Source organism: Monodon monoceros, unplaced genomic scaffold (genome assembly GCF_005190385.1).
Source record: "Monodon monoceros isolate NGI ecotype Baffin Bay Population unplaced genomic scaffold, NGI_Narwhal_1 Super_Scaffold_4, whole genome shotgun sequence".
In the NCBI taxonomy this organism is placed as follows: domain Eukaryota; kingdom Metazoa; phylum Chordata; class Mammalia; order Artiodactyla; family Monodontidae; genus Monodon; species Monodon monoceros.
Window position 1 is genome coordinate 57,919,654 of NW_021703781.1, and position 12,562 is coordinate 57,932,215.

The 12,562-nt window shown below is 43.1% G+C and overlaps 1 protein-coding gene across 2 annotated transcripts; it reads left to right on the forward strand.

Moving 5' to 3' along the window:
• Positions 1-555: 555 nt before the first annotated feature.
• Positions 556-11,942, forward strand: GSTO1 (glutathione S-transferase omega 1). Of its 2 annotated transcripts, none has more exons than XM_029201240.1 (6): positions 556-666; positions 863-971; positions 4,194-4,416; positions 7,085-7,183; positions 10,845-10,951; positions 11,718-11,942. In XM_029201240.1, the coding sequence occupies exons 1-6, from the start codon at positions 633-635 to the stop codon at positions 11,869-11,871; spliced, it is 726 nt and encodes a 241-aa protein (XP_029057073.1). In that variant the 5' UTR covers positions 556-632; the 3' UTR covers positions 11,872-11,942. The 2 variants fall into 2 exon arrangements, with proteins under 2 accessions (XP_029057073.1, XP_029057072.1); XM_029201239.1 differs by having other exon boundaries at positions 633-762.
• The last annotated feature ends 620 nt before the right edge of the window (positions 11,943-12,562 follow it).

Consider the following 12,562-nt stretch of genomic DNA (forward strand, 5'->3'; position numbering starts at 1 on the left):
AAACAAAAACGAACAAAGCCACACACAGGGACGGGGTGGGGGAGGGCGACTGCTGCTCCCTCTCTTCTGCGCCTGGGCCACTGTGGGGCGGTGAGGATCTGAGGGCCGCCGCACTTCCGCACTCGCTCGAGATGCTGAGCCGGGCCAGGGTCCCCCTCTGGCACCGCGGGGAGCCCTCCACGCTCTCATTATCTCTGGGTGACTTAGGGCCACCAAGACTGCTCCCAATGCCCCAACGCTGTACGGCTGGGCTGGCTCGTCATGGGGGCACCTCTTGGCCATCAGGCTGAACTTTGGTGCGACCGCCATCTGCGGTGTTTGAAGCTTTGCCCCAGCAAACCGGGAAGGCCGGCCCTGGGTCGGGGCTTACGGGGTGGGCGTCAGGCTACGATCTCCCACAAGGCGCGCGGGAGGCGGCGGCGGCGCGTTCCTTCTCGCGGATTGTGGGGAAGCCAGCCTGGGCGCGGGGTCGGATCGTCCAGGAGGCCTTCTGCGCGCGGGTTGCTGGCGCTTCTGGGAGAGACGGGGAGGGAGGGAGAGAGGGAGGAGGGAGGGAAGGAGGAAAGGCGGGGCGACCGACTTTCGGAATCGCCTGCAAGCCCGGGCGCGAGCCGGGCCTGTGCTGCGCCGACATGTCCGGAGGGTCAGCCAGGAGCCTGGGGAAGGGTGAGGCCTGCCCGCTGCGATCCGCGGCGACCCTCAGACGTGTGTCGGGGCCAGGGCCTGGGGGCTGGGGTGCTCCGGAGCGGAGCCACGCAGGAGGTCTTCCACCCGCGGGAAACTGGCCAGGCCCGGGGGGCGGCGGGAGGCTGAGAGTCCCCGCTGCTGTCGGGGCTGTAACCGCCTCCGCTTCTCCCCGCAGGAAGCGCGCCCCCGGGGCAGGTCCCCGAGGGCCTGATTCGCGTCTACAGTATGAGGTTCTGCCCGTTCGCCAAGAGGACGCTCCTGGTCCTGAAGGCCAAGGGAATTGGGTGAGGATCAAGGCGCGGGCCGCTCCCGGAGCCAGCCAGGAACCAACAGCTGCGGGAAGAGCGGGCGGAAATCTTCGATAGGGTCTCCGCAGCTTCCTTTACTACAAAATACATCAGCCTTTTTTTGGGGGGAGGGGGGGACAGAGAAAGTTATGAACCCTATCCTCGGGGGGCGGGAGGAATGCCACAGACACCACCAGTCTAGGACACCCCGTTTAGATTAACCATTTTATGGATCAGAAAAGCTGAGGCTCCAGTAAAGTTAGTGGCATGCAGAGATCCCTCGAATGGTAACCACAGGCAGCTCTTTTAGCTCTGGCAGACCCCTGATTTCTGCTGTACTTCCTTCTCTATCACCCCGCTTCTTTCATGTCCTGTTTATATTGTTTGCTGTTATTCTGAGGCTATAGTCCCTTCCTGAATAGTCGGTAATTTGCCCCCTTGAAGAGTCCAGACCTTGACCCTCCTCTGGACAGAGTGCTGAGTTAACTGTACTGTGAATATTCCTATAGATTGGGTTGTTGGTTGAGTGAAATAAAGTGTTTATGCCTAAAAATTCAGACTTTTGGGAAGCCTCACTGAAACTATTAAGGTGATTGACATATGGGTTATCCACAGGAAATATGCAAGTCATTGGCTTTTCCCTGAGCTGAAGAGCCATTGAACCGCCTCCCTTCCAATGACCTTTGGAATCTGTTGAACAGACATTAGATACCTGTAGTGTGGAAGTTTAAAACAAAGCCCCCATGACAAAGAAATTTTCCATGTATGTGCTTAGAATTTGTAAACTAATTTTAGTCTTCTTGGGGGAGAATTAAGCAGGCAATTCTTTTCTCTAAAAAAATAAGTAAGATATATTCTAAAGAAGAAAAACTAATTATCTTTGAATTAGTCATCACTTCAGTAGGATTTGCATCTTATTTTGGATGAAACAGATTGTGAACACATAGCAAAATATTCAACAGTAACATTTATCAAAACATTATTTTATCCAACTCTTGTAATGTTTACTGTATTAGTCAGGATTCTTTTATTGCATTTAAGAGATATCCATTTCAGTTGGATTGAAAAAAGACACATCTTGTGCTCATACAATTGAAAAGTCCAGGAGCAAGACACAGCTGGATCTGGGGCCACAAAGTCCTGGGTTAGTGCCCTTCTGGAACTCTGGGTTGAAAACAACCATATCTTATTGGGACAGTTTCCCAAAGGAAAATTGCAGTGATTTTACATAAAAGTGTGTGTATGGAGGGTGAAGGGTGTAACAGCTGCCAGGCAGTGCGAACAACAGAGGTCTGCTATGTTTATGGATCAGTTTTGAGTCCCAGAAGGCTTTGATTAGAGAGGTACTAGATTTTACCACATGATAGAATTTACTAAAGCATGGTTTTCTCTAAAAGGTGCATCTTCCAACTTGTTGCAGCAGGTATGTTGCCTTGTTGGCTCACCATGCCAGGTTATCAAAATGCATGTATGTTCTGAGAACTTTCTTTATGACAAAAGCCCAGGATTTACCTTTTCTTTTCATACTATAAAATTTCAGAAATGTTGATAATTCCTTAGCAGGGAACGTCATTTTTCTTGCAGTGGCTTGTATCTGAAGTGTCCGGTAATCTGACAGCACACGAACATTTTCATACATACACACAGATGCCAGTGTTCAATCTGGCTGTTCCTTTGTTTCCATGGGGGGAGGGATTGCATATTTAAATCCTCAAGATAATGCTGTTGTAGCTAGCTGCTGAGGTGGATGAGGAAATAGGAAACAAAAGGTGCTGGGTATATTATTTTTGAGTAGCTAATCTGTTCTATTGAACACTCATCCAGTTTTGACAATGATATGGACCTGGCTTTAACAATTATATGAAACTTTCTTTTCTCTTATTTCCCCTAAAATCTCTTAGGCAAGATACAAGTTAGTTCTAAAAACAATCTTAATATAGCCTGGACTTCACTTGTTTTTCACACTTAGTGTGATTTACCCATGTAACATTTTAAAAAAGTATCAAGGCATGGAGATTTAATCTGAAAGTTTATTTCGTGGATGGATTTTTTGGATTCCTTAATATTCTTGAAAAAAGTGAGGAACTTTCTATTAAAATTAGCAAAAGGAATTGAATTTTATCGTTGATTCTCATACAATGGAGTGGTGGGGTGTGGAGAAACGCAATTAGTTGGCTCATATATTTTTACAATTAAGATACTTCTTAGTCCCAAATGGAGTATCTAATTGACAATCTTGAAGCATTTCCACCTATGTATTCAACAAATGTGTACTGAGTACCTATCTGAAAATGTTTATATTTCTTCATAGCATTTAAATCTACTTATAACTTTGCTGATTTACATGTTGGTTTATGAATATGACCAAGACACACAAGATCCCTGCTTTCATGGAGCTTACATTCTAGGGAGGTGACATAACAAACATAATTAAGTAAGCAAAGTAATTTCAGTTACATATTATCAGTACAATGAAGAAAGTAATTCAAGAAATATAAAAAAGGCCGGTGTGGGGTTTCCCTGGTGGTGCAGTGGTTGAGAGTCCGCCTGCCGATGCAGGGGACACGGGTTCGTGCCCCGGTCTGGGAAGATCCCGCGTGCCGCGGAGTGGCTAGGCCCGTGAGCCATGGCCGCTAAGCCTGCGCGTCCGGAACCTGTGCTCTGCAATGGGAGAGGCCACAGCAGTGAGAGGCCCGCGTACCGCAAAAAACAAAAAAAAAAAAAAAAAAAAAAAAGATCATAATGACTAAAGGAAAAATCATAGGAAGCAGATGTGACAGGTAAGCCGGGGCCAGATCAAGGGGTTTAGAGTTTATCCTCATTGCAATGAGGAGCAAGCGAGGGGCTGTAAGTAAGCAGGAGGGTGGCCTCATCCAATTTACTTTTGTGTGTGGAGAATGGACCGTAGGGAGGTCACAGTGGAAACAGAGGGGCTGGTGGGACTATTGTAGAGGTCCAGGTGGCAGATGACATCTTAGATGAGGTGGCAGTGTTAAAGTTGAGAAGTGGATGAAGCCAGAATGTGATTTGAAGGTCTAGCTGACAGGTCTTGCTGATCCATTTGATTTGAGGAAGAGGTGGCAGGGGGAAGGAATCAAGGCCAAGCTGACTCTGAAATTTCGGTTCTGACCAGCTAAGTGGATGATAAGACCAATGAGGCTTTATTCAGGAGTACAAGAAAAATGTTACTCTCTTCATTGTCTTCTATGTGTTTTTCAGGCATGAAGTCATTAACATCAACCTAAAAAATAAGCCTGAGTGGTTCTTCAAGAAGAATCCCTTCGGCCTGGTGCCAGTTCTGGAAAACAGTCAGGGTCAAGTGATCTACGAATCTGCCATCACTTGTGAGTACCTGGATGAAGCATATCCAGGAAAGAAGCTGTTGCCAGATGACCCCTATGAGAAAGCTTGCCAAAAGATGGTCTTTGAGTTGTTTTCTAAGGTGTGTGTTCAAGAAATTTCAGCTCCTATATAACACCTTTGTTTTTTAAGCTAAATCACTGCTGTCACTGATGGTTCAGTGATTTCGGTGGGGAAGACAAACAGGATTATGCTCTTGTCCGCTTGGACATGTCCTACGAGCCCTTTCATGGTCCAGATCCTGTTAACTTCCCAAAGTTACACCTCTCCACTCTTCTCCTAACACTTTATATTCCTGTCATGCTGAATGTTTTTATTTTTCCCAAACTTGCCACCTTCTTCTCAACTCTTGCTGGAAGACTCTTCCCCCTTCTCACTTTGCCTGGTTGTCTCCAAGTCCTCTTTCCTGTACAGTCTGCGCTCCTGTATGTGCAGAACGTGAGGATGCTGAGGGCCCGCTATACTATGCCGTTTTATAAAGGACTTGTGTATCAGTGGATTTTGGTATCTGCTGGGGGCCCTGGAACCAATCCTTCAAGGAACCAAGGGACAACAGCCTTTGCTCAGATACCTTTGTCTTCTAGAAGCTTGTCCGGGCTGGGTTAGTGCCCAGCTCTGTGTGCCCATGTGTGCTAACTTTCCCCTGTGGGGACTGCCGTCTTCTTGCCTGTGTGTTGTACCAGGGCTGTGAGCTCCTTGAGGGTGAGGGCCGTGTTTCCATCACTGTTGGCCCACTGCCTAGGCTTGTGACCAGCCCTTCCTAGTTATGTGATGGTGAGCTAGTTGCTTATTAGTTTACCTCTGTGCCTCAGCTCATGTGTAAAATGAGTATAGTAATTGATCCCATCCCATTGATAAAAATCAGTTAATATAAAACACCTAGAGTCCAACAGATGGTAGATACTCAATGTTAGCTCTTGTTGTTCTAGCCACATTGTCTAGTTGTGAGCACCTTCTGTGTGTTGGCAATAGCTCCTTGTGGACTGAGTAAATGGCATTCCTATAGGAGAACTGTCTGTGTCTTAATTAGCATCAATGTTAAATCAAACATTTGGGTGAGTTCAAACAGTTAGTATTAACACAGAAATGACCAACAGTAGACAATGCGAATAGCATGGTCAGGTTATATCTCTATAATTCTGTTACTTTTGTCAGGATATATCTCAGCACAATAAGAAACATCTTATCTCTAGGGAAAGAAATGGTTAGAGAAATATCCAGAAGGTGAGACTTGTAGGGAGAACATTTTCTTAAAGGAGACATTGCAAAGGGAAGTCAATGGGGAAGGAAGAGGGAGTTGTCTGGCTTAGCAGAACGAAAGAATACTAGAGATGGTTGCCGTCAAAGATGATGGACAGGGAATATGGCATTTACAAGAAAGATGTTGGAGAATTTTTAAAAATAGTAACGAGATTCATTGTACTGTCCAGAAAGAAAATGAGCTAACAGCTGGAGATGCCCACCATTACTTCCCTCACACTTAGGGAAGAGGTGGCCTTAAGCACTATTATGACACCACCCTCCTGGCCCCAGTTCAGCAAACCAGAAATGCCCCCACCTGCATCCACAGCCAAATCATCTTCTCTCCTGGGAACTTGGAAATGAGACACAGAGACTAAGACAATAAATGTGTTGAGGTTTTAGAGGTGTATGTATATATCATTGGAGATGACAAATCAAAGTCACACAAAAAAAGAATTTTTAAGGAATCAGAAATTAAGAGCATTGCAAAGGGATTTGACATTTGGAAAATAACAAGGAGCAGACATTTAAGGAGAAGCAGAGATGAAAGACCAGGCAGGCCCAGATGGAAACGCAGAAGGAAGGGCTGCCTGCACACCTTCAGTTCCAATGACGGCAAGCTGTACCCTGGGATGGATGGGCTTTCAGGACATTCTCCTGTATTTTTACAAGTGCCTGTTTACTTCCACTGGACGAGTGGACTTTTGTCTCTTGCAGTGAGACAGTACCAAAGACCAAGCATTAAAACACAAACACTTCCACCACAAGCATGAAAGCATCTGACAGGACACCTGTCAAGTCTTCAGGTCATCAACCACTTTGAACTGTCTTCTCATGCCCTCCCCAAGATAGAAATCAGGAAAATCCCCTTCCCAGCTCCCTTTGCAGCTGGGGCCAAGGTCTGGACGTAGGCTTTTCCTCTCAGACACACACATGGTAGGGTTCAATTCAGAAATGAGCCATGTGGGGAAACAGGCTTGGTGTGGGGCGCTGGTTCTACTGGTGAGGGTGGCTGGTGGCAGAGCTCCTGGCTTTCACGAGCTGCGGTGGTTACCAGGTTGAATTCCAGAGTGGCATTGGTTACCTCAGAGTCCAACTTCTGGCAGCGGCACAGACTGTAGCATCTAGTGCTCGGTTCACTGGTGGCAGTGGGTGCTTCCCATCAGGTCAGTTCCCAGCATGATTCTGAAATGTTCCAGACCTGTTTGTTCAGCCTCTCAACAATTCTATGAGCCACTCAGTGTCTTTTTAGGACATTTTTGACCCAAGCTCACCAATCGGCTTCTCTTATTTGCAGCTTATAAAATCCTGACCAGTACAGCATCTTAAGGCAACAAAACTGTTTTTAAGATCAGTACCCGACCTCTGTGAGCAAAGGAATTGGTGTACTTTTGAAGTTTCTAGAACATCCTGACACTGGGTCTATGAGGGTTCTATGGCGCTTTTATATGAGGGGGCTGGTATAGTTAGCGTCACACTGATAAACTAAGAAATTACTCTCTGTCTAGGTACCACCTTTGTTATTAAGCTTTCTTAGAAGGCAAAATAAGGAAGACTGCTCTGGCCTGAAAGAAGAATTGCATAAAGAATTCAGCAAGCTAGAGGAGGTAATTAATCCCTTCTCCTTGATTTTTATTGAAGTGATACGTTGTATCTGCTGTCACCTTCTACTCTTTTCTTCAGACTCCCATTTCCAAAATCACTTTAATTAGCAATAATACCAAATAGGAAATTTTAGTTTACAACAGATAGCAGCTGTAAGCTGTTGTGTTTAAGATACAAACCAAAACACCTAATAATGGTTTGTCATGGGCTTGCTTTTAAAACATTTTATTGCACTGACATGAAAATATCACGGAAAAATTTCACCCACATTTCCAGTTTTTCACCTGTTATTTTTCCATGTTTGTTTTCAGTCCTTGAACATATATATTTTATATATATATAAATTTATTTATTTTTGGCTGAGTTGGGTCTCTGCTGCTGTGCACGGACTTTATCTAGTTGCAGTGAGCGGGGGCTACTCTTCATTGTGGTGTGCGGGCTTCTCATTGTGGTGGTTTCTCTTGCTGCGGAGCACGGGCTCTAGGCACGCGGGCTCAGTAGTTGTGGCTCATGGGCTCTAGAGCGCAGGCTCAGTAGTTGTGGCGCACGGACTTAGTTGCTCCGCGACATGTGGGATCTTCCCTTCCCAGACCAGGGCTTGAACCCGTGTCCCCTGCATTGGCAGGTGGATTCTTAACCACTGCACCACCAGCGAAGCCCAGTCCTTGAACATATATAAAAAAGTTAACATAACTATAATCAGAGTATAAGTCATTGTGTTCTTTTTCCCACTTACTATTATATAATAAACTTACATAAACTTATATAAAAAGAAATAAAATCGGGCTTCCCTGGTGGCGCAGTGGTTGAGAGTCCGCCTGCCGATGCAGGGGACACGGGTTCGTGCCCCGGTCCAGGAAGATCCCACATGCCGCGGAGCAGCTGGGCCCGTGAGCTATGGCCACTGAGCCTGTGCGTCTGGAGCCTGTGCTCTGCAACGGGAGAGGCCACAGCAGTGAGAGGCCCACGTACCACACACACAAAAAAAAAGAAATAAAATTACTTGCATAAAAACTTAAATAAAATTATATTAAAATGTTTATTATATAATAAACATTTCCCACAAGAGTTTGCCATTAGTCAGAGAGACATTTGGGGAAGCCCAGATGTGTTTTTACCTGCTTTGCGGAAGAGCTGCCATTTGGACCTGTATATGGAATCATCATCCTCCATTCACACTCAACCTTAGGTTTTTCCTGAGAGAAGATACAGTCCTGTCTTGTATGGGAATCCATCCTAACCTTTTATCGTTAAGTATGAACTTTGCTGGAGATTTTTTCAGAAACCTTTTTTTTTATTAAGAAAGTTCTATTACTAGTTTTCTAATTTTAAAAAAAGTCATGAATGAGTATTGGATTTTTAGTGTTTTGTTTGCATCTATTAGATCTACTGAAATGTTCATTGAACTTTTTCCCTTTAATCTGGTGAATATATATGGTGGCACTGACAGATTTTTCTGGTGTTGAACCATGCCAGTATTACTGTGTAAAACCTACTTGTTTTCAGTGGATTTTCATATATACTTTAGAATTAGTTGATATTTGAATGATTGTTGCATATTTGTTCGTAAAGAAGATTATTTTGTTATCATATCTTTATTTGGTTTTTATATCAAGGCTACTGTAACCTCATAAAATGCGTTGGCTTACTTTCTCTGGATTTCTAAGATCTGAAACCATTTGATAGGGTTTGGCTATTTCTTTAAAACATTTGAGTCCGGTGTCTTTTATGGGGGTGGAGTTTAATAGTACAGTTTCCTTAATGTTAATTGATTTTCAGGATTTTTATATTCTTTCTTGAATCAGGTTTTGTTTTATTTTTATTTTTGGCCACACCACATGCCGTGGGGGATCTTAAGTTCCCTGACCAGGGATCGAACCCATGCCTCCTGCACTGGAAGGCAGAGTCTTAACCACTGGACCGCCAGGGAATCAGTTTTCACATATAGGGACATGAAGATAATCATGTTTCCTGATTTCAAGTAATCTCTACGTACAACTGCAGTTGATTGACTCTTGAACAAGGTGAAGGTTGAAGGTACCAGCCCCTGGAGCAGTAGAACATCCACATACTACCTGCTAAATTTGGGGTTAGTTGGGGGACATATAATTTTCTTCCCATCTGAGTTCACAGAACTCCAGGTTAAGGACTCACACTTTACAGTGAGTGGTACCATTTCCATGTTTCAGGCTGCTGAACTATCATACTTATTTTATTTATGCATAATATTACCAGGCGCTACAGTTTAAGGACAACCGCAAACAATAGTGATTCACTGTACAATTCTGAGTGCTTAATAATTGCAAGGCACTCTGCTGGGCAGCATGGGAGGCAGAAGGTGAGATGCGGTCCCTACTGCTCAGATGATTAGTTTGGTGGTAGACCAAAGACAAATACTCAGATAGGTATAAGTGTTCTATCTTCAATGCAGAATGTTACAAGGGCCCTAAGAAAAACTATGGACGTTTTATAAAATGGTTTGGTGTTGATTAGCCAGATGATATTCTCAGTTCTTCTGTTCGCAAAACCATACCAATTCACCTTCTTAAATTTCAGAATCACAGTATTTGTGTTTGGTTTTCAAATAATTTTATTTGGCATCTGTTTAGCAGTTAATCTAGTTATTTCCAATATATTTTAAGTAATTTTTTATTGAAGTATTATATGCAGAGATTTACCCAAAGCATAAGAGTACAGCTTGGTGAATTTTTACAAAGTGAACACAGCCATGATACTAGCATCCATATCTAGAAACAGAATATTACTTTTGGATGGTTTTTGTACTTTATACAAATGGAATCATATAATATGCACTCTTTGGGGTCTGGCTTCTTTCATACAATATCAGGTTTCTGAGGTTCATCTATATTGTGTGTGGTTCATTCCTATTCTTTGTATAGTGTTCCAATGTTTGACTCCTGTACAATTTATCCATTTTAGTCCTGATAGACAGTAAACATTTCCACTTTGGGGATGTAACAAATAGTGCTTCAGTGAACATTCTTATACCTATCTTTTGGTGAACATATGTTCACATTTCCAAGGAATATAATTACTGGGTTATACAGTATGCATGAACTCAGCTTTAGTAGATACTGTTAAAACATGGTTGTACCAAATTATTGATACATTCCTATCAGCAGTAGATCCACACCCTTACTAAGTTTGTCTTGTTCATTTTAGCCATTCTGATGGATGTGAAGTGGTATGACATTTTGGTTCTAATTTGCATTTCCCTGATGACTAATATAGTTGAGCACCTTTTCAAATGGTTATTGGCCATTTTGACCTCCTCTTTTGTTTAGTCCAAGTCTTGCCCAGTTTTCTGATGGGTTTTCTGCCTTTTTTCTTTTTGATTCCCAGGAGTTCTTTCTATATTCTGAATACCAGTCCTTTGTTGGATATATCTATTACAAAGATCATGCACTCTGTAGCTTGTTTTATTTTTCTCCATTTTCCAGTTTATTTTATTGACCGTTTTGCTTCATCCCAAAACAAGAGATTCTAAAGCTTAAACTAATCAGACAAAAAGCCAACTTGAATATGTCAGGGTTAAACCTGCTGCTCTCACTTTCTTAACTTAACTCTTGCCTTCATCATTTCTTTTGATGAATCTTACCAGATGCACAAATAACAAGTACTCTTATGCTGTTTAATGTTCAGGTTCTGACTAATAAGAAGACAACCTTCTTTGGTGGCAGTTCTCTTTCTATGATTGATTACCTCATCTGGCCCTGGTTTGAATGGCTGGTAGCCCTGGAGTTAAATGAGTAAGATATTTGAATATTTTGTGCTTAATTTAGGATAATGATAACTGAAATAGTATATACTAACCTTTTTTTATGAACAAAAATTAACATATCTCACTCAACTGGCATGAATGGGAGCAAGCACACAGGAGGAGACTTGGACGTGCCAGGGCATGTCCTATACCTACACTCACCATTTTTCATCCTTGGGGCCGGTAGGGGTGGGGAGTTCTGTGACATGTAGTAAAATGTTTTAAAAGTAATTACGCCTTCCCTCCTGGTTAAAAATCCATAAGGATGTGCATTTTCATAAGGATTTCAGGAAGGATTGTATGACCAATGCTACCTCCCATTTACCATCAAGAGTCCCACACTATTTTCCAAACTCTGTGTTTCGAAGTTTGGCAGCGACCTTGCCTTACTGCCAATTCTTCGAGCTTAGAGCTATTCAGGGTTACTTTTAGTCACAATCTGACCATAGAATAACAAATATATAACATTCTTGGTTGTCTTTCATGTCCGTTTGGACAAGTTCTCATGCTAACTGAGCAAGTCACTTCACTCTAGTCTTAGATTCCTCTTCATAAAACAAGGACCTCTACAATATCTTCCAAATCTCATATTCAATGATTGCATGCATCTTAAATAAGTATTTTTAAAGAACTATTTTTAAAAGTTAGAGGAAAACAATATGAAACTGCAGAGTGGTAATAATGATATATAGGAGAATTTGCAATGCCTTCCTACTTAGCCTTGCTCACACCTTCATTCTTTCCATCTCCCACAGGTATGTAAACCACACTCCAAATCTTAAGCTCTGGATGGAAGCCATGATGAAAGATCCTGCAGTATCATCCCTCTTCATTGATCCAAAAGCCTTTCGAGGTTTCTTAGATCTCTACTTGCAGAACAACCTCGAGGCCTGTGACTATGGGCTCTGAAGGGGACAGGATATATCGGATAATATATCGGTTCACTAATGTGAATAACATGCTTTTATTTTACCAAGTGCTCTCATGTCTCACTGGATATCCTTCTCTGATTTGACAGTATGGCCTTACAGTGGGCTTTCCTCAAGTCCCTCCCGCAGAAATGTAAACACATTTCCTGTCTCAGGATGCTCAAAGGATGCTAAGGGTTCTATCACAGTCCATGCTGAAAACCTCTAAATCACCTCTAGTGAGAGCTGAACTTCAATCTGGATTTCTAACTGCCCATAGGACATTTCCACTTGGATACCGTGTTGTCATTTCAAGAGATGCCCTTTCAAGTTTGTCTTCTGGGTCCTGAGTTAAGAACTTTTCAATTCCTCATTCTTTCCTTTCCATCACTGACTCAATTTTACACCTTTCTTCTTACTGTTGTTGCCATTGAAGTCCAGACCCACGTCACCCAGGTGACTAGGTGGTCTCCTATTTGTTCTCCCAGTCTCCAGTCACTAACCCCTTCAAATCCTTCCTACCAAGTCTTACGCTGGGCACACAGAAGGTGTCCCATATTTGTAAGTGAATACTGTGAAGACCACCTCCATCAGTTCAGTATATAAGGCTGGATTTCATTCTACAGATGATTCAACTAAGGTCCTGAGGTTAAGTGAGGCCTTAAGACGCTGGCAGAAAGTTCTGGGTAAAC